The sequence below is a fragment of the Chrysemys picta genome, chromosome 1 (genome assembly GCF_011386835.1).
Source record: "Chrysemys picta bellii isolate R12L10 chromosome 1, ASM1138683v2, whole genome shotgun sequence".
NCBI classification, from domain to species: Eukaryota; Metazoa; Chordata; order Testudines; family Emydidae; genus Chrysemys; species Chrysemys picta.
The window spans coordinates 5,508,967-5,529,705 of NC_088791.1; the positions used below are offsets into that span (position 1 = coordinate 5,508,967).

At 43.4% G+C, this 20,739-nt stretch overlaps 1 protein-coding gene across 4 annotated transcripts in view; it reads left to right on the plus strand.

The window, feature by feature from the left end:
• The window catches only part of TNPO3 (transportin 3), an 83,362-nt gene that overhangs the window by 17,073 nt on the left and 45,550 nt on the right, over nucleotides 1-20,739 (plus strand). For all 4 annotated transcript variants that reach the window (XM_065551741.1, XM_065551744.1, XM_005281295.5 and 1 more), the window contains exons 2-4: nucleotides 17,667-17,867; nucleotides 19,271-19,344; nucleotides 20,382-20,538. In XM_065551741.1, the coding sequence (XP_065407813.1) occupies nucleotides 17,667-17,867; nucleotides 19,271-19,344; nucleotides 20,382-20,538 (432 nt within the window). The remainder of the gene's footprint in view (nucleotides 1-17,666; nucleotides 17,868-19,270; nucleotides 19,345-20,381; nucleotides 20,539-20,739) is intronic.

Consider the following 20,739-nt stretch of genomic DNA (forward strand, 5'->3'; position numbering starts at 1 on the left):
TAGATAATACAGAAAATATAATACCACTATATACATCCATGATATGCCCATACCTTGAATACATGTACAGTTCTGGTCACCCCATTTCAAAAAGATATATTAGAATTAGGGCTGTCAAGCGATTAAAAAAAATTAATCACGATTAAACGCACAATATAAAAAAATCGTGATTAATAACAGTTAATAATACCATTTATTTAAATATTTTGAATGTTTCTACATTTTCAAATATATTGATTGCAATTACAGAATAAAAAGTGTACAATGCTCACTTTGTTTATTTTTGATTGAGTATTTGCACTGTAAAAAAACAAAAGAAATAGTATTTTTCAGTTCACCTAATACAAGTACTGTAGTGCAGTCTCTTTATCCTGAAAGTTGAACTTACAAATGTAGAATTAGGTAGAAAAAAACTGCATTCAAAATTAAAACAACGTAAAATTTTAGAGTCTGCAAGTCCACTCAGTCCTACTTCTTATTCAGCCAATTGCTAAGACAAACAAGTTTGGTTACATTTGCAGGAGATAATGCTGCCTGCGTTTTGTTTACAATGTCATCTGAAAGTGAGAATAGGTGTTCACATGGCACTGTTGTAGCCGGCGTTGCAGGATATTTATGTGCCAAAGATTCATATGTCCCTTCATGCTTCAACCACCATTCCAGGGGATATGTGTCCATGCTGATGATGGGTTCTGCTCGATAACAATCCAAAACAGTGCGGACCAGCACATACTCATTTTTATCATCTGAGTCAGATGCCACAGCAGAAGGTTGATTTTCTGTTTTTGGTGATTCTGTTTCTTTAGTTTCCGCATCAGAGTGTTACTCTTTTAAGACCTCTGAAAGCAGGCTCCACACTCTGTCCTGATCAGATTTTGGAAGGCACTTCAGATTCTTAAAACTTGGGTTGGTTAGAAATCTCACACTGGTACCTTCTTTGCGTTTTGTGAAATCTACAGTGAAATTGTTCTTAAAACGAACATGTGCTGGGTTGTCATCCAAGACTGCTATAACATGAAATATATGGCAGAATGCGGGTAAAACAGAGCAGGGGACATACAGTTGTCCCCCAAGGAGTTCAGAGACAAATTTAAATTAATGCATTATTTTTTTAACGAGGGCCATCAGCATGTCCTCTGGAATGGTAGCCGAAGCACGAAGGGCCATACAATTGTTTAGCATATCTGGCAAGTAAATACCTTGCAATGCAAGCTACAAAAGTGCCATGCAAATGTCTGTTCTCACTTTCTGATGACATTGTAAATAAGTGGGCAGCATTATCTCCTGTAAATGCAAACAAACTTGTTTGTCTTAGCGATTGGCTGAATAAGAAGTAGGACTGGGTGGACTTGTAGGCTCTGAAGTTTTACATTGTTTAGTTTTTGACTGCAGATATGTAACCAAAAAAAATCTACATTTGTAAGTTGCACTTTCACAACAGAGATTGCACTATGGTACTTGTATGAGGTGAATTGAAAAATACTATTTCTTTTATCATTTTTACAGTGCAAATATTTGTAATCAACAATAATATACACTTTGATTTCAATTATAACACAGAATACAATATATATGAAAATGTAGAAAAACATCCAAAATATTTAATAAATTTCAATTGTTGTTCTATTGTTTAACAGTGCATTTAAAACTGCGATTAATCGCAAATAATTTTTTTGATTTAATCGCGTGAGTTAACTGCGATTCATCGACAGCCCTAATTAGAATTGGAAAGAGTACAGAAAGGGCAACACAAATGATTGAGTCTGGAACAGCTTCCATGTGAGGAGAGACTAAAAAGATTGGGACTGTTTAGCTTATGGGAATTTTTAAGAGCAGGTTGGACAAACACCTATCAGGGATGGTCTAGATCAGGGGTCGGCAACCTTTCAGAAGTGATGTGCCGAGTCTTCATTTATTCACTCTAATTTCAGATTTCGTGTGCCAGTAATACAGTTTAACGTTTTTAGAAGGTCTCTTTCAATAAGTCTATAATATAGAAATAAACTATTGTATGTAAAGCAAATAAGGTTTTTAAAATGTTTAAGAAGCTTCATTTAAAACTAAATTAAAATGCAGAGCCCCCCAGACCGGTGGCCAGGACTCAGGCAGTGTGAGTGCCACTGAAAATCAGCTCGCGTGCCGCCTTCGGCACCCGTGTCATAGGTTGCCTACCCCTGGTCTAGATAATACTTAGTCCTGCATTGAGTGCAGGGGACTGGAATAGATGACTCTCAAGGTCCCTTCCAGTTCTATGATTCTATGAAAGAGATGACTGGGTGTGTGTGTGAGGGGTATGATAGAAGTCTATAAAATCATTAATGGTGTGGAGAGAGTGAGTAGGGAAGTGTTATTTACCCCTTCACATAACGCACGAACTAGGGATCACCCAATGAAGTTAATAGGCAGCAGGTTTAAAACAAACAAAAGGAAGTACTTCTTCACACAACATACAATTAACTTGTGGAACTCGTTGCCTTGGGATGTTGTGAAGGCCAAAAGTATAACTGGGTTCAAAAAAGGAGGATAGCAATTGATGGACTTGTAAGCCAAGATGGTCAGGGATGCAAGCCATGCTCTGGGTGTCCCTAAACTTCTGACTGCCAGAAGCTGCAACTGGGTGACGGGGATCACTTGAGAAATTGCCCTGTTCTGTTCATTCCCTCTGAAGCACCTGGCCCCGGCCACGCCTCAGAAGACCGGATAGTGGGCTAGATGGACTGTTGGTCTGACCCAGTCTTACTGTTCTTATGTTCTCAATCTTCCCTCTGAGTTGAATTTCATGATATAAACTCTTAACCCAGCCAGCAAACACCTCTGAAATGCAAGCACTGTACCTCTGAGTTTATAGTAAAGAGCAGCGTCTCTTTACTGGCCCTTTTTTATTAATACCATCAAGCAGTTCTATGGGAATCTCCATCCATAGAGCTCAGAGTACTTGACGCTGAGACATAGAGAAGTTGTCTTGCCTACGGTTGCACAATGAGTGAACGGCAGGGGAAGGAATAGAATCCTGACTCCTAGGTGTACATCATTATACATTGGGTAATTATGACTTTGTGGGAAGAACTCATTGAGGGAGAGAAAAAACAGAAAATCCTTTATGGTCTCCCCTGCCTACCTCACTCCCTTTCTTGTGACCATTTGAGAACTTAACTCTCTATTGCAGTCACTTAGGGTACGTCGACACTGGGGGAAAGCGAGTCTCAGAGCTCAGGTCAACTGACTCGGTGCTTCAGGGCTAAACATAGCAGTGTAAATGTTCCATTTTTAGCCCCATAGTGCAAGCTCGAGTCTGTTGACCCAGGCTCTGAGACTCGCTGATGTGGGATTTGGTTGGTTTGTTTTTTCCCTGTGTAGGGCATCAGCTTGTGTTGAAGCTGCAACATAGTTTATGAACCTGGAATAAGAGGCTTGTTTCGTGTCCGATGGACTATGTAAAACAACAAATCCAATCCCCCGGGTGTAATCTGATTTGTTCTGTTGGTTCAATAATAAAAATAACTGGCTCTTAGCTGTGAGCCACTTCAACTTTTTGTTGACCATCAGCCGCCAACACCCTGCGAGCAACTTTTAGAGTTTCAGCAACATCCTGTATATACTCAAAGCAGCACTTACACTGATCAAGTGCTTGCCTATCGGGAGGAATTTTTTTTTAATAATGCCGGGTTGTAACACTAACTGGGGAAATAATTTGCAGTGAATAATTTGAGTTTTTAAAATCTTTTCCATTCACAAATTGTCTTTGAGCAAATTAAAGGTTTCTTGGTATTCATTATTCTAAATGATCCTGAATAACTTTTATAGTTCTTGGTTAGCTTATGCATGAGTATTGGATATTTGACTTGTGTTGGTTGGTTCCAATGGGTGCACAGGCCCTGCTGGTTAAGTGCAACTGAGAAGTCAGGATGAGTGCTTGTTTGTGAATTCAAGCTTATTGGCTTACTTTCTGCCATCTACTGAGAGACGTGATCACCGGCTTATTGACTAGAATCCTTATGGGAAGCAAATTTGTTTAATATTTTAATCTGTTTATTTTGGCAATTTCCCAGGGAAAAACTCATTTAGGACAGGGTACTGGTAAATACTGGCTTAAACCCGGTTTAAATCAGGAAGCTGGGAAAAATAATTGCATCAGTGTCCAGCAAGCGTAGAACAAATCTTTTCAAGCTTTGGGTACATCCATTCAAAACTGAAGAATAGGCCGGTCTATCCGTTACATGAGAGAGTTGGTCTTCTGCTTCAAAATGCTGTATGGCCAATGGATCTGGACTGCTATCTGCTACTCGGGGTGCTTCTGATTGCTTAATGCTGTCAAGCCTACAACGCTGCATTATTTGTCATTTTCCTATGATCAAATGTTTTGACTTTGTTTATATAATTTTGAAAACTGTCATTACTCATATTACATGTATAACTTTCTTGAGAAGATACTGAACCAAAATATATAGAGACTTTCTCATGTTTAATATTCTATTTACATACTAGTATTACACCCACTGCAGTTTTACTTTTTATTGGCACAACCTTAAATCAATTTATTATTTGAATATGTAATTAAAATGAAGTGTAATGTGTGCATTAATGAAACCGTTTTTAAAATAGAAAATGCCGTAAACTGGGACTAACTAGTTTTTCCCAGGGTGGTAAAAACCACCTCTGGTAAATACTATGCCATCCCCGATTTGCCTGGTTCTGTGTCTAGTGAAAATAGTCGTCCGTCCGTCCCCCAAAAGGTATTTTAGTCAGCATTGTGCTTCTCTGGTTATTTATTTGAGCTGTTCAAATTTGTCCACCTGCTCCTTCCTTCAGAAGTCACTGGTTTGCTTTTTCTTTCAAACTACAACTACCACTTATTCCAGAATGTGGGTAGGCAATTAGCTAAGGAGTGTCTTATAAGAAGTTTGCTTTCCACAACCCTCAAGACTTCCTGTGCATGGCCTTGATTTGCTCACCTCTAAGGAGTATTCCAACGTCTTTAAACCACAGAATGCAGAAGCCACTGGGCCAAAAAATCTGCATCACATGTTTTGAGTTAAATAAAAGATTATATCTCCTGGAGGTTTTGAGTTTATTTTTATCTATATAATGCAGATGTTATGTGTACTCGATCATTACTTATTTGATAAATGTGTATTTCAGAATAGGAACTCCACCTTGGAGGAGTCTGTTTTATTGCTACTTGGCTAGCTTCCAATATGCGAAAACAAGTTCATTAAAATAGTGTGCAATATATACCAGCAGCAGAGAACTGTGTTTCCAGGTATCCGATGTTCAGAAGATAGTGTGGATTGGTTTGTGATTAATGCTGGTTAACGAACACTTTTTTTTAAAAGGGTGACATTAAACGTGGGTTATAGCAGTATAGTTTGATTTACTTTATTCTTTCTAGGCTAACTCCAGTGTAGACTTCCCCTCTCCCTCCTCCACGTTTTCCTTCCAATCAACTAAAAAGATAGTGATGTATGAAATTTAGGCTTTGTAAACACAAGCATTTTACAAAACCGATGCCATTGGAAATGATTCCATGACTATTTTTCAAAATTCCAGTAGAAAGCTTTTTGAAGGGGGGGGGGGGGAATTCCCCTGTAGGTTTTTGCAACCCGAACACTAGGAAACCTATGAAATATACTGGAAACAGACTGTCAACAAAAGTGAAACTGGCTAGTTTCTTTTCAGTGTCTAAACAGAGAGAAATGGAGAATGTAAACCGTATAAAGTGTGGGAAATAAATATTGAAAATGCTTCTATTGTAATATGCTGCTAGTGGAAGTAAATACAGGGGGGTTAACCTGATAGTACCCCTTTAAGATTTTAATTGGAGAGGAAGGCTTCTGTGTTTTCAATCACTCACTCTGAGCTCAGTGCAGATTGGAGCCAATGTGCCAGTCTGTCTCTTTCTGCGTGTGGGAGGCTTTGTCCAGCAGAAAACAAGGCTGCACTTCCGTTCCTTACCCAGCCAATCAGTGGGTTCCTCAAAGATGTGAATGTAGAAATAGATGCGTGGGGGTTATTTGTGCATTTTAGAAATGAAATTCACATATGTCCGTGGCACAATGCGGATACCTGTTTCACGCTTATCTTTGTGCTAATGCAGTTACAAGTGTATTAGGGTTTTAAAGGGTTGTATCTCTGATGTTTATTGGTTTGTTGTTTTTTTGGACAGAAGAGGAAAATACGGTTCACTGATGATATCTTTAGACGTTGCGTCGTGTGTAGGTGGCTTTGAGGAGCCACAAGAATTTTTCCTCTTATTGTTTTCAATCTCTTACCTAAGGCAGCCTTTTTAGATGTGGCTCCTCTAAGAATTAATTCTAAATCACACAGCTCTTATATATACCGCTGCGTCTGCCCCCTAGAGCTGTGGATTGTACCAGTCCAGGGAGCGAGGCCTTGTTGGAAGATTGAATCTGTTTAGGCACTTACATCATATCATAATGTCTAAGTGCTTCCCAAGTATTTAAAAATAGACCTCACAGTACCTCCCTCTCTCCCTCCCTCCCCAATCTCTCGGAGAAATAACCTGATCAGTTTATAGGCTGTTATGTGGAGGCAAGAGTGGGCATGTTGTGTTTTTATAACGCACGGAGGGAAAGCAGAGTTGAAGCGAGTTCTGAAAGCAGCGAGGTCTCTGTTTTTCTCTCTCGTGGGAGTGAGTGCAGTAGTAGAGGGCCAATTCCTGTGGAGTCTCAACTCTTGTGGCATCCTTCTAATAGACACCTTTGTTCTGGTGGAATGAAGCTCTCCTGGGAGGCCATGAATATGGAGGGAGAGGCCATCTCTGGCAGTTAGGACCGATCTCCTAGATCAGGGGTGGCCAACCTGAGCCTGAGAAGGAGCCAGAATTTACCAATGTACGTTGCCAAAGACCCACAGTAATACGTCAGCAGCCCCCCATCAGCTCCTGCCCCCCAGCGCCTCCCGCCCACTGGCAGCCCTGCTAGTCATAGAATCATAGAATCATAGAATATCAGAGTTGGAAGGGACCTCAAGAGGTCATCTAGTCCAACCCCCTGCTCAAAGCAGGACCAATTCCCAGCTAAATCATCCCAGCCAGGGCTTTGTCAAGCCGGGCCTTAAAAACCTCCAAGGAAGGAGACTCCACCACCTCCCTAGGTAATGCATTCCAGTGTTTCACCACCCTCCTAGTGAAATAGTTTTTCCTGATATCCAACCTGGACTTCCCCCACCGCAACTTGAGACCATTGCTCCTTGTTCTGTCATCTGCCACCACTGAGAACAGCCGAGCTCCATCCTCTTTGGAACCCCCCTTCAGGTAGTTGAAGGCTGCTATCAAATCCCCCCTCATTCTTCTCTTCTGGAGACTAAACAATCCTAGTTCTCTCAGCCTCTCCTCATAAGTCATATGCTCCAGACCCCTAATCATTTTTGTTGCCCTCTGCTGGACTCTTTCCAATTTTTCCACATCCTTCTTGTAGTGTGGGGCCCAAAACTGGACACAGTATTCCAGATGAGGCCTCACCTAGTCAGCGCCTCCTGCCTGCCACAATCAGCTGTTTCTCATGCTCAGGAGGCTCTGTGGGGGAGGAGGAGGAGCGAGGGCATGGCAGGCTCGGGAGAAGGGGGGCAGGGGCCTTGGGGGAAAGGGGTAGAGTGGAGGCAGGGCCTGGGGCAGAGCAGGGGGTTGAGCAGTGAGCACACCCCGGCACACTGGAAAGTTGGCATCTGTAGCTCCAGCCCCGGAGTCGGCGCCCATGCAAGGAGCCAAGAGCCGCATGCGGCTCCGGAGCCACAGGTTGGCACCCCTGTCCTAGATGGCTTTGAATATCAGGCCTTGGACTGGATGTGTATGCAACAGGGAGCCAGTGCAGTGTGACGCACCAGGGTGGTAATGTTATGGCAACCTGTGTGTCTAAGCAGACAAATGATTGCCAACAAGTTGGCACTTCTGTGGGTGGATGTGGCTTCATTCCTAGCTATTGGTTGGAATAATACTGCCTGGAGGTCATGAATGCGAATCACCATCGCCAGATCTGTGCGTGATTAGACAGGGTGCTATTTTTCTGACCAGTTAGAGAGAGAGGATGGCACTTTTTTTTGCCACCTTGGCTATTTAGGCCTCGCTGTGGTGTGTGGCAGAAGGGGTTACTAATCTTCTGTAGAGTTTGCAATCTGATATTGCATTGTCCTGCTCATGTATTTCCAAACTAGAAAGTGAAACTACACGGCTGACTACTAGTAACCAGTTGAAAAGTAAATTTAGATTTTACTGTTTGAAGGTGTTAAGGTTGCAGGTAGTCTTTTTAACTTTATGTATTTTAATCTGGCAGCTCATTAAAATTGAGAGATGGTATTGCCTCTTTGCGAGCAGTATTATGTCTTTGTATGAATATGGTCTCTTGGTTCTCCAGTCCCCTTATTTACCCTTCTCTTGTTGTTACAGCCACGTAAATCTCGTATTTCACGTTGTTGCTAAATGTCACGCTTCAAATGGTTTGGTTTTTTATCTGTCTTCGGAAGCTGGTTCTTTGAGACAAAGCCTGTTGGGTGTGGATCTTCAGAACCTACTGGTGAGGCGGCTGAAGCGTAAAGGCTGCACTTACTCCCTTAGTTCTCAACTCTTACTATGTCTGTTGTGAAATACTGACCCAACTATGATGGAGGTACTTGCAGGGACCAAACAAAAATCTTTTACACAAGCAAGATTATGTATAACTCTTAAAAGATTTATTGAAGAAACCAGACCTGTAGCCTGACCAGTCTTAACCTTGATAGGTGCAGATTTAACCAATTATTTGAGCTTTGCGTGTAAGACTAAAGAACATTATCTTAACCCCTTTCCTCTCTGTTTTGATAAGACTATTTTAGACTCTTACATTATGAAGCCACTTTATTTTTTTAATGTACTTCCTTTCATTTAAAGTAATCCCAAAGGGTGTTCTAAATAGTTCAAACACAATGCTGGGCTTGGTTTCCAACCTGAATAGAACAAGAAAAATCTCTCTCTCTCTCTGGTGATGAAGACTGCCTCTGAGGTGGGATACGACAGATGTTAAACAACAATTTTATAGAATAGTTTGGGCCAGGGAATATTACCTGTTTGAAACTCAGTGGGAATGTATGGAGTCAGAATGTAACTTCCCACGTTATTTGGTTAGGATACCTGGGTTACCATGATCGTGATAGTGGGAGAACCCAGCACTTCTCATCTAATCCTATGTACTGGCCCGTTCATTCCTACAGCTGGACCCATCCTTGGGAATCTAGTCAGGAGCAGAGCGTACGTGTAGGTGAGAGGGAATGCTGAGTCTTTATCATCACAGCTTCAAAGCAGGCTGCATCTGTGACTTGCTACATGGTCCCGCCTAGGGGTGCGTCTTCATCCTTCCTGAAACCCACGCCAGAGAGCATCCACCGTCTGCAGACAGGCGCTAGGACCACTTAGGAGAATCCTGCTTCCACTTAGTAATGACTCCATTGCATTGATATGCCAGCCTCTGTCCCCAGACCGACTGTAACCTATAGGAAGCTCCCAGTTCCCGTGACCTGAGAGATGGAATGGTTAAAGTTGGAACCCAAACATCCACTGCAGTTTGGTGATTTCAGCCATCTCCCCTGGAACGACTTCGGCTGCCACGTGCCAGGGAACATTGTCAACTCACATTTTTTCAGACTGACTAAATTTTAAAAATTCCGGTTCCTGAAACAGCATCCTCTGTGCCCCCAAGTTATTGATTTAAAAAAAAAAATCCATTACAGTTTTTATACAAGGATTTCCTGCTCTTTTGTTTATACGGGCCTGTGACAGAGTGGCAGTAGCCTAGGGCTGGCTCCCCACTCTGCAAGCTTCCCTGCAGGGGCCAGATTGGGGGATAATTGATTAGGACTGGGTGATTAACCAGTTAACAAGGAGATTCAGCGCCTCAGCTGGGGATGGATATAAAGGGTTGGGGTAGGGGCGCGGATGGACGGAAGGACAAAGAAGCCCAAGACCCTCAGCAAGGTGAGATCTCTCACCCTCTGTCTATAGCAGACATTGAAGCTTGGGAAAAGCCTTGTGGTGATGGGACACAAAGCTATGACATTGTAAATACATCTGAAGAAGTGAGGGTTTTACCCACAAAAGCTTATGCCCAAATAAATCTGTTAGTCTTTAAGGTGCCACCAGACTCCTTGTTGTTGTTAATAAAGTACACTGTGGTGAGCTTCCGTAAGAGTGTGTGAGGACTGCTTGCAAAGGGTGGGAGGGCACGCCCTGTGACAGGGTCTCCTTAGTGAAATCTCTTTCTCCCTAGCACTCACTATACAGTTGGTTTAGTGCAATTCACAAAGTAAACAAGTGGAGGTGGACGCTTTCGCTGATTGCAGCATTCTGAAATGTTTGCGGCTATTGTAGGTAGAAAATTGTGACACACACACACACACACACCCCCAGTTGCTGGGGGTCTTTAAGGTCTTTCCTCACCCCTTTTGCTGTTGCATAGTTACATTTCAGTTTTGTTTCTGTTCTTGCTACAGTGTTTCCAAAAGTCTCTGTGTTAAAATATTGCCTGGGAATCCAAGGAAACCTGCTGAGATCTGTCTCCCCGATGGAGCCTACTGTGGAGGGTTTATATAATTTCTAGATGTACTGGAGTTAATTCAGGTCATGATGATGCCTCATTTTAGCCCATGTCTGAACTCGTCTGTACAGTTAACTGTCAATCATGCAGTAGGTTCTCCAGCCTTTGTGCAATGGGTCCTGAGGTAAGACCTTCTTGTGATCCCTCCCAGCATCCCAACCCCTCTCACTACGCAGTTCTCAATATATTTAATTCTGCAGATGACCGAGAAGGGTTCTGCTGACCATTGGTGATCCATGGACTGCAGTTGGTAGATCTCTTCTTATAGGTTACCCTGGCATGATTAGTCTAAAATTATTTAAACTCTCCTTGTCCAAACTGGGCTGGGGGGCCACGCTATCTTACAGCTGTGTCTATAAACACTGGTCAAGCATGATTCTATTAGAATCATTTTGGAACATGTTTTGCTGGTTCAAACAGTGGGCAAGGCCTTTCGTATACTGAGGCTTTGGTGATAGCTGGGTTTATGAGAGAGAATGCCTGTAGCAGATTTTTGTCACAGATGTACATAGCAGCTGGAAAAGAGGGCCTGAAAGATCAAGAACCTGCAGACAGCAACGACATCTGGTTTAAGGGAGGCAGCATGTGAGAGGGCCATAAATCTCCTCCAAAATCACTAGTAATTGATTCAGGCCTGTTCAGTTCCCTTTGAAAATGAGCCTCTGTGGGCTGCATGAGCATGTCCACCTGTGGAAGCAGTCTGCCTTCTGAAGGAGCAATGGACTTTGGTCTCGGCGGCTTGCCACGACTGCAGTGGGACTGCGCATTAAAGCCTCTAGAGCAAATGCCAGTTTTGTGTTTGAGACAAAGCTCTTTGGGCAAGTGCACTACCCATGGAAAGGGAGGGGAGACCTGCATTTAGAATGAAATTCAAGTCCTACAGAGTAACGTTTCTTAAATCTACAAAATCCAGAGAAGTCAAAGCAAAGGATGAAACTGTCCTTAACTCAAGTTGTGTGTAGATATTGCAGCTAATCAGGGCATGTAAGATTCCACCCGCTGTCCCCCTTAGGCACAAAGGGGTGAATTTGAAGAAGTTTCAGTATTAACTCCTGATTTCCAGGTGCTTCTGGGTTTAAATCTTTATTTTATTTTTGATGCAAATTTCCTTTGTTCTGGTATTTAAAGCAACGGGGAAATAGGTGCTGAACAGAACCCTGTTTGTTCGTAACTGTGCCCAAAGTAATATTTTCAGGCTCCTTTATCAAGCTGATTTTGATTTGCCATTAGTCTCATGTCTGTGTATTGTTGTGAATATTCAGAAAGATGCAGCTGCTGCATGTGTACTGCTTTCTGGGCCAAAATGCCTTTGAAATATATCAACATGTTTTAATATTTAGGTTATAGACTCGGGGGCTGGTGGCTTGTAAAGCACCCAGAATGATCCTTGCTGTATTCAAATCTTGCTTTGCGCAAGAGTACAGAACTGTGTGTCAACCAGTTGAGTTCTAATCTCAGCCCAAACATTGATTTGTGGCCTTGGGAAAGTCACTCCATTTGTTTTCTCACCTATGAAATATACTGGCCTGCCCTCATTTGGTATCTGCAACAGATCACTGAATCACACGAGGGAACAGGATGACCGGCAACTGAAGCTCCTATCTGTAATGTATAGGAAGAAAAGGTATGTTTCCCTACGGGACTTCAATCTGGAGTGCCAGTACTAAAACATTCTAGGGATTTCTAAACCTTATACATGATGGTTTTCTGAGTCAAAAAGTTTTGCATCCAACCAAGGGAATTCTGTATTAGACTTCAGCTTGACAGTAAAGAAAAACTGATCAGACCTAAAAGTTAGTGGTAGTTTATGTACAAATGATCATTTTTCATTAATGGCTTGGATAATGGAGTGGAGAGTATGCTTTTAAAATTTGCAGATGACACCAAGCAGCGAAGGGTTGTTAGCTCCTTGGAAGACAGGATTAGAATTGAAAATAACCTTGAAAAATTAGAGAATTGGTCTGAAGTCAACAAGAGGAAATTCAATCAAGACCAGTCCAAAGTGCTACACGTAGGAAGGAAATATCAAATGCACAACTACAACCAGGGATATGCAGAGGTCTTCCAGGGGGTACAACAACTCATCTAGAGATTTGCCTAGTTTTACAACCGGCTACATAAAAAGCACTAGCAAAGTCAGTACAAACTAAAATTTCATACAGACAACGACTTGTTTATACTGCTCTGTATATGATATACTGAAATGTAAGTACAAAATTTTATTCCAGTTGATTTATTTTATAATCCTATGGTAAAATGAGAAGGTAAGCAATTTTTCAGGACTATTATGTGCTGAGAGACATTTCTGTATTTTTAGGTCTGATTTTCTAAGCATGTAATTTTTAAGCAAAGTGAAACTTGTGGTACACGAGACACATCAGACTCCTGAAAGGGGTACAGTCATCTGGAAAGGTTGGGAGCCACTGGGCGAGGTGACAGGACCGCAGAAAAGGATTGGGGGAGGGGTTATAGCGGATCACAAATTGAATTTGAGTCAACCACGTGGCGCAGTTACGCAAAAAGCTAAGATCCTTCTGGGCTGCATTAACAGGAGTGTTCCATGCAAGACCCAGGAGGCAATTGACCTATTCTACTTGGTGCTGGTGAGCTTCAGCTGGAGTAGTGTGTCCAGTTCGGGTGCCACACTTTAAGAAAAACGTGGACCAATTGGAGAGAGTCCAGAGCAGAGCAACAAAAAGTTTAAAAAATCTGACCTATGAGGGAAGGTTAAAAAGACTGGACATGTTTAGTCTTGAGAAATGAAGGCTCAGGGGGGACCAGATAAGTGGGTTTTTTGTTTGTTTGTTTGTTTTCCAAATATGTCAAAAGGCTGCTACAAAGAGGACAGGGATCAGTTGTAGGACAAGAAGTAATGGGCTTGATCTGCAGCAAGGAGATTTAGCTTCGATATTAGGACAAACTTTCTCCCTATAAGGATGTTAAGCTCTGGAACAGGCTTCCAAGGGAGGTTATGGAACCCCCATCACTGGAGGTTTTTAAGAACAGGTTAGAAAAATACTTGTTTGGAAATACAGGAATGGTCTAAGCTAGGTGTACTTGGTCCTGCCTTAGCTCAGGCACTGGACTGGCTGACCTCTGGAGGTCCCTTCCATCCTACATTTCTGTGATTGTGTCTTGTAATGTGCGAATAGAATAATATCCAAACTGGCTGTATATATACTTAGTGCATTAAAAGGGCCAGTTTCACAAAACTGAAAACAATTGAGCCAGATCAGTTGTTGGAAAGAATTTAAACAGAAAAATGTGAATGATAACTGGGCACTGTATAAGAACATTTTAATGGATGCCTAAAAAGCCACAATTGAGAGAGAAGGCCTCTCTGGTTAAACAACCAATCTGGTTTATGGGGAAGTGAAAGCAACTACAAACAGAACATATCAAAATGGAAGAAAGGGGAAGTTGATAGTGATGATGAATATAAATCCGAAACTAGTGATTGTAGAAAATTGATAAGGGAAACCAGGAGAAATGCATGGCCAGCAGAGTTAAGGAAAATCAGTTTTCTTAAAAAGTATATTAGGAACAAAAGGAATAAACACAATAACAACCAGGAGTCCGGTGGCACCTTAAAGACTAACTGATTTATTTGGGCATAAGCTTTCATGGGTAAAAAATCTCACTTCTTCAGATGCATAGAGTGAAAGTTACAGATGCAGGCATTATATACTGACCCATGGAGAGCAGGGAGTTACTTCGCAAGTGGAGAACCAGTGTTGACAGGGCCAATTCAGTCAGGGTGGATGTAGTCCACTCCCAATAATAGATGAGGAGGTGTCAATTCCAGGAGAGGAAAAGCTGCTTCTGTAATGAGCCAGCCACTCCCAGTCCCTAGTCAAGCCCAGATTAATGGTGTTAAATTTGCAAATAAATTTTAGTTCTGCTGTTTCTCTTTGAAGTCTGTTTCTGAAGGGTTTTTTTGTTCAATGATAGTGACTTTTAAATCTGTAATAGAATGACCAGGGAGATTGAAGTGTTCACTTACTGGCTTGTGTATGTTACCATTCCTGATGTCCGATTTGTGTCCATTTATTCTTTTGCGGAGGGACTGTCCGGTTTGGCCAATGTACATGGCAGAGGGGCATTGCTGGCACATGATGGCATATATAACATTAGTAGATGTGCAGGTGAATGAGCCCCTGATGGTGTGGCTGATGTGGTTGAGTCCTCTGATGCTGTTGCCAGAGTAGATATGGGGACAGAGTAGGCAGCGAGGTTTGCTACAGAGATTGGTTCCTGGGTTGGTGTTTCTGTGGTGTGGTGTGTAGTTACTGGTGAGTATTTGCTTCAGGTTGGGGGGTTGTCTGTAAGCGAGGACTGGCCTGCCTCCCAAGGTCTGTGAGAGTGAGGGATCATTTTCCAGGATAGGTTGTAGATCGTGGATAATGCGCCGGAAAGGTTTTAGCTGGGGGCTGTATGTGATGGCCAGTGGTGTTCTGTTATTGTCCTTGTTGGGCCTGTCCTGTAGTAGGTGATTTCTGGTTACCCGTCTTGCTCTGTCAATCTGTTTCCTCGCTTCCCCAGGTGGGTATTGTAGTTTTAAGAATGCTTGATAAAGATCTTGTAGGTGTTTGTCTCTGTCTGAGGAGTTGGAGCAAATTCGGTTGTATCTTAGGGCTTGGCTGTAGACAATGGATCGTGTGATGTGTCTTGGATGGAAGCTGGAGGCATGTAGGTAAGTATAGCGGTCAGTAGGTTTCCAGTATAGGGTGGTGTTTATGTGACCATCACTTATTTGCACGGTAGTGTCCAGGAAGTGGATCTCTTGTGTGGACTTAAAAATTATATCGACCTAGCTATATGTCACTCAGGGCTGTGAAAGATTTTGCTCCCTGAGCACCATAGTTAGGTCAACCTAACCCCTGGTGTAGACATGGCTAGGTCCATCGAAGTGTGGGGCGCTTGGAAGGGAAAAGGATTCAGCTCTCAGGTGTAGGCGTTACTGTAGCGTAGTCCTGTAAGCGAACATAAACAGTGCGGTAAAACAGAACCATGCCAAGCAATAGGCATTCTGCTGCTGATAATGTAGAGCTACAACGCACAGTATTCTGGGCACAGAGCTGGAATGCTTTCTGGGCCGTGTGGCTCCTCGGATGGGATGGCTGGGTGAGCAGTCTGCCGAGGGCATAGTTAGCAGCAATGGCTCGTGCAGTGTGCAAAATGAGAATGGGGTTTGGGGGGAAAGGGGGAAAGAGTTGGCCTTCTACCTTGTGCCAATTTTAGCACACTGGATTTATTATAGGGATGTAGGGAGAAGAGGCAGTTCTATTGTTACTGCATGCTGGCAAAGAACGATCTCGCTGTGTTAAAGGAGAGAGTGCATTTTGAGCTCCTACACCAAGCTAACTACGTAGACAAAGTTGTAGGTCTGATTTCCATGACTCACTCTGGAATGATCATAACCTAGCCTAGGTTTCCTATACTTTGAGGCTTGACGGGACCATTAGATCATCTAGTCTGACCTCTTGTACATCACAGGTCATTTATATTTCACCCAGTTTCCTCCATACTGAGCCCAATCACTTGTTTGGCCAAAACACATCTTCTAGACAGGCGTATCCTGTCTTGATTTAAAGACCTCAAGAAGTGGAAAATCCAGCACTTCCCTAGGAGGTTTGTCCCAATGGTCAATCAACCTCGGTAAAAAATTTGGCTTTTGTTCTGCCTTTCTCCACTAGATCACAGAACCCTTTTGGCACCTGGTATTTTCTCCTGGTGGAGGTACTTATTCACTGTAATCAAGTCACCTTTTAATCTTTTTGATAAGCTGAACAGATTGAGCACGATACCGTCATTTTCTTTGGCCCTCAAATAATTTTTGTGGCACCCTTTCCAGTTTTTCAACATCCTTTTTAAAATGTGGGCCCCAGAACTGTACACAGTATTCTGGTATCGGCCTCTCCAGTGCCACAGAGAGAGGTATTATCCCCTCGCTAGTCCTGCTTACTGCTTCTCTGCTTATACATCCAAGCGTCACACTGGCCCTTTGCACCACAGCATTGCACCTGGAGCGCGTGTTGAGTTGCTTGTCTGTTATGATTCCAAGACCCTTTTCCTATTGGTTCCTCCCCGGGGTCCAGTCCCCCATTCTGTAGCTGTGGCTTATGTTCCTTGTTCCTAGATGCGTCGCTTTGCACTTGGCTCAGCTGTATTAGAACGCGTGTTGTCGGAGAGGGCCGAGCTTACTGGGACGTCCGGATCGCTCTGTAAGACTGCCCTGGCCGCCTCATTGTTTACCAAGATGGCAGCTTTTGTCATTGGAGTGTGAGCTGCATTCCAGTCTCGTTTGCAGATCTAAGAGCTAATATTACTAAAATATTTTCATATCCTTTCTGTTCCCTCTCTTCCTCCCCTAACCCCGTGACATGGCTTCATTTAGCTAGCAACAGCTCAGGTGCAGTTCTTAGTCGTTTGTGAAAGTTAAGGAAATGTGTTGTAAGGCCCAGCTGGGATCCTGAAGCTGTAGTCTGGAAAGTCCCAGGTGACTGCAGCTTCAGGCGGTACAGTGAATGGTGGTGATGGTGGATGGCCAGCATTGCCTTTAGCAGCTGAACTGTAATTTAGCCCCTTTACAAGAAATTGTCTCACATCTGGCAATGAACGCAGCTTTAAGAACAGGAGTGGAAGTGCAGTAAGCATTGCATGTTTAAACCAAGGTCCATTGGAAAAGCTGATTCTCCATTTAATCCCCAAAGTAGCCTTCTAACTGGAAATACTGACGTATTCCCATGTCAGATGTATGATCTGTTCTTTCACCTTGAGGTGAAGTTGGTTGATGTTGTCCTTGAGCCTGGCATCTTTGTGTAACCAGCCTCTGCTAGGTGACTGATGCTTTGACAGCAACATATTCAGAAGGGAGTCCCCAGTTCAACACTTCTGGCGATAGTCTTGCTAAGAACAAGGGAGTTGTAATTGCAGGAATTCTGGGTTCTTCTTTTTGCAAGCTTGATGCTTAAACTTGTGGAAAGTCCATTTTGTTTAAAAAGCCCTGCCGATAAATGTTTAGCTAATCTGAGTTCTATTCCATGTCTTTCTCTGCTTGATTGCAATGTTCCAATTCGCCTTTAGGTTCATGCGTGGGAGATCTCAGACCAGTTGCTACAGATCCGACAGGATGTAGAATCATGCTACTTTGCAGCACAGACCATGAAGATGAAGATTCAAACCTCGTTCTATGAACTCCCCACAGATTCGCATGCTTCGTTGCGGGACTCTTTACTGTCCCACATTCAGAACTTGAAAGACCTGTCACCCGTCATTGTAACTCAGGTAAGCCTTGTGTTACTCCTGGTGGGGGGAGGAAAAGGAGCATTTCTCAAGGCAGTCGCATACCACCTTTCCGTAATAAAGGATGAATAATTCGGTGTCTTAATTAGATATGCATTGTGGACATGTTGTAACATTAGCACCGCTGCCCCATCAAATCCTCTGTACAATAATTGCTGCCTTCTTTAGGAGAAAGGGCAAGAAACAGATGCTGCAAGTAACGTTTAATCATGACTAAAGTTTTTCACTGCTGGCTTTCAGAAATCCAGCATTCGTGCTCCCTGGCTGTTCCTCGTTTAGCGTGGTGCAGGAAAATCGGAGAAAAGGAAAATCAATGTCCTTTAGACCCAGTCGGAGCAGTTTCTCCATTTATAGGCTCAGCTTAGTTTATTTCTTGTCCCATGGTCAATTCGGCAGTGATTCAGCACGTTAATACATTATTTTACCCCTTTCTGTGCTGCGTTGGGAGAGTGATGGGTGGAGCAGCTATGCAAGGATCTTTTCCCTGCTCAGCTCCAAAAACAACATTGAATTACCCATCAAATCGCCCTCAGCGACTGGAAGCTCTCTGACGTGAGGTGCTACCATTTCCCCAGGGCTGTGTTCATCTCAGATATTGAAGAACTAATTATTCCTTTGTGCCGTCAACTTAGCTCTCCTGCGTGACACTGCAGAGCACTTGTCACCACATCCCTGTGAAGTCCAAATCAGCCTCGCTACCTGTTGGTCCTCGATCAGCCTGCAGAGTCTCATCCTGCACTGGTTGAAGTCAATGGGAATTTTGCATTTGACTTCTGTGCGGGCAAGGTTGGGCCTGAATGAAAATTGTTTATAGCCGAGGAACTGTACATTGCTTCTGATTCAAATGAAATGCAAATAACCTCGCAGTGCTAGTGAGGAGACTGGCTACGTTTCTAGGGAGCAGTGGGTATGATGCAGCCTCCGCTAGCCAACCTGAGAGAAGGTTTGCAGCCATGGACAAGACACTGCAGTTTGCAAGTGGGTGGGAGAGTTCTGGCCAGTCTGACAGGTGAGTTGCAGGCCTATGACCCCTCAGCCTGAGGAAATGACTGTTACCTGTGACTAAATGATGTGCCCAGCAAAAGTTATGTAGCCCCTTCCTTCCTGATGGACTGGTGCATTGGGTCATGAGTATTCTATTGCTGCTTACACACCAGAGAAATAGTCCTCTGGCTCCTGGATACTGAGTCCTGTGGGATTACCATGAGATCTGAGGGGTCTGGCTTTACTTCACAGAGGGTTTGACTTCTCCCATCTTCTCCTGGTGGTGTTGAACAGAATCTGGACGTTTTTCTCCCTGTCTAGCAGTACAAATTGGCCATTTCATGTTTTTAGCACTGGTCTTAGTCTTGTTCCTTTTTTTTTTTCCCTCCCCCACGTTTTAGCTTGCATTAGCAATAGCAGATCTCGCCCTACAAATGGCTTCTTGGAAGGGCTGTGTACAGACACTGGTGGAAAAGTAAGTATTTGTTTTATATCATTACGCTTTATTGAAATATTAAACGTACAAATCACTCCACTCCTACAAGACTTCGCCTACAAGAATGCGAAAAGAAAGGTAATGATCTGAAAGCACAACTGCACTTGTGTGCACTGATACAAAAGAGTTGGAAAAGTGCTAGAAAAGAACCTTTTCGTGACTGAAAATTTAAGTGGCTCCTGATTCTAACTGAATTATCGTAGTGAAGTGTTCTAGGTGAAGTGAGTGGCAAGTCGGTTTATAGACATATCTGTGATTGAAGCTGTGCATGCTTTTTTAGGGCTCCGGTCTAAGCCTTCCTCAGCTCCATTTCTATATTGCTTTACAATCCCTTTCTCACATGCGTAGCTGGCTTATCCTTCTGGTTTAGGGTTGATCAGGAGTCTCCAGCCAGTCAATGCTGCATCTTAACTGGTTGCAGGGGTAGCTGGTTAGTGTCGTGAGACATTCCTTTCACTTCCTGCTAGGGCTGAGTACTGTCACTGAGCAACTGGAGCTCAAAGCAGGAGCCCCGTCCAGCAACACTTGTCACTGCATGAGGCCAGCACATACACATTGCGCTGTCCTGAAATGTTGCAGGTGCCGTGCGAAGCTTCTACTCGACAAGGCCCCTGCAATGTGAAATGGAGATTGCATGATGCCATTGTTGGCTCTGTGCGTGCGTGTGTGTGTGTGTGCGTGCGCACGTGTGATAGGACTTGAGTTGTTGTATTTGTAGAACAAGAGATTTTTGTCATCCTCCTTGACAGGCACTTCCGACTACGGTAGGAGAACTAAACCCCAAACCTGGGTCAGTAATGCTCATTTATTTCGTAGCCTAATGTTTGCTTTTGACGTGCATCCAGATGATGTGTTTTCGGACAACTCTGTCCGGAATCTCTTTCAGCGAGATTCCTCTCCTCTCCCGCTGTGGTGTTAAAGGTGCTTAGACACTCCCGGAGTTGGATATTGTGCACGTTGGCAAGCCCCTTTCTTCTCCGTGCCGTTTCACTTCTTTGCCCCTCCGTCTGTTTCAGGTACAGTAACGACGTGACATCACTGCCCTTTCTGCTGGAGATCCTCACAGTGCTGCCAGAGGAGGTTAATAGCCGATCTTTGCGCATTGGCGCCAACCGCCGGACCGAAATCATTGAAGACCTGGCTTATTACTCCAGTACAGTGATCTCCCTTCTAGTAAGTAGATCGCCTGGAATGCAGGCATGTGACACATCAGTCTGCTCGGGTGGCATAGGACACAGTCTGAGACTATTTTAGATCTAGCCCAGATTGGAAGTGATCAGGCAGCGATCAGGCCTCCTAACAGCTGCCAGTGTGAAACTAGTTGCTCTCTTCCATCCCTAGTGGATGAGTCCAACAAAAAACCACAGCTGGCCC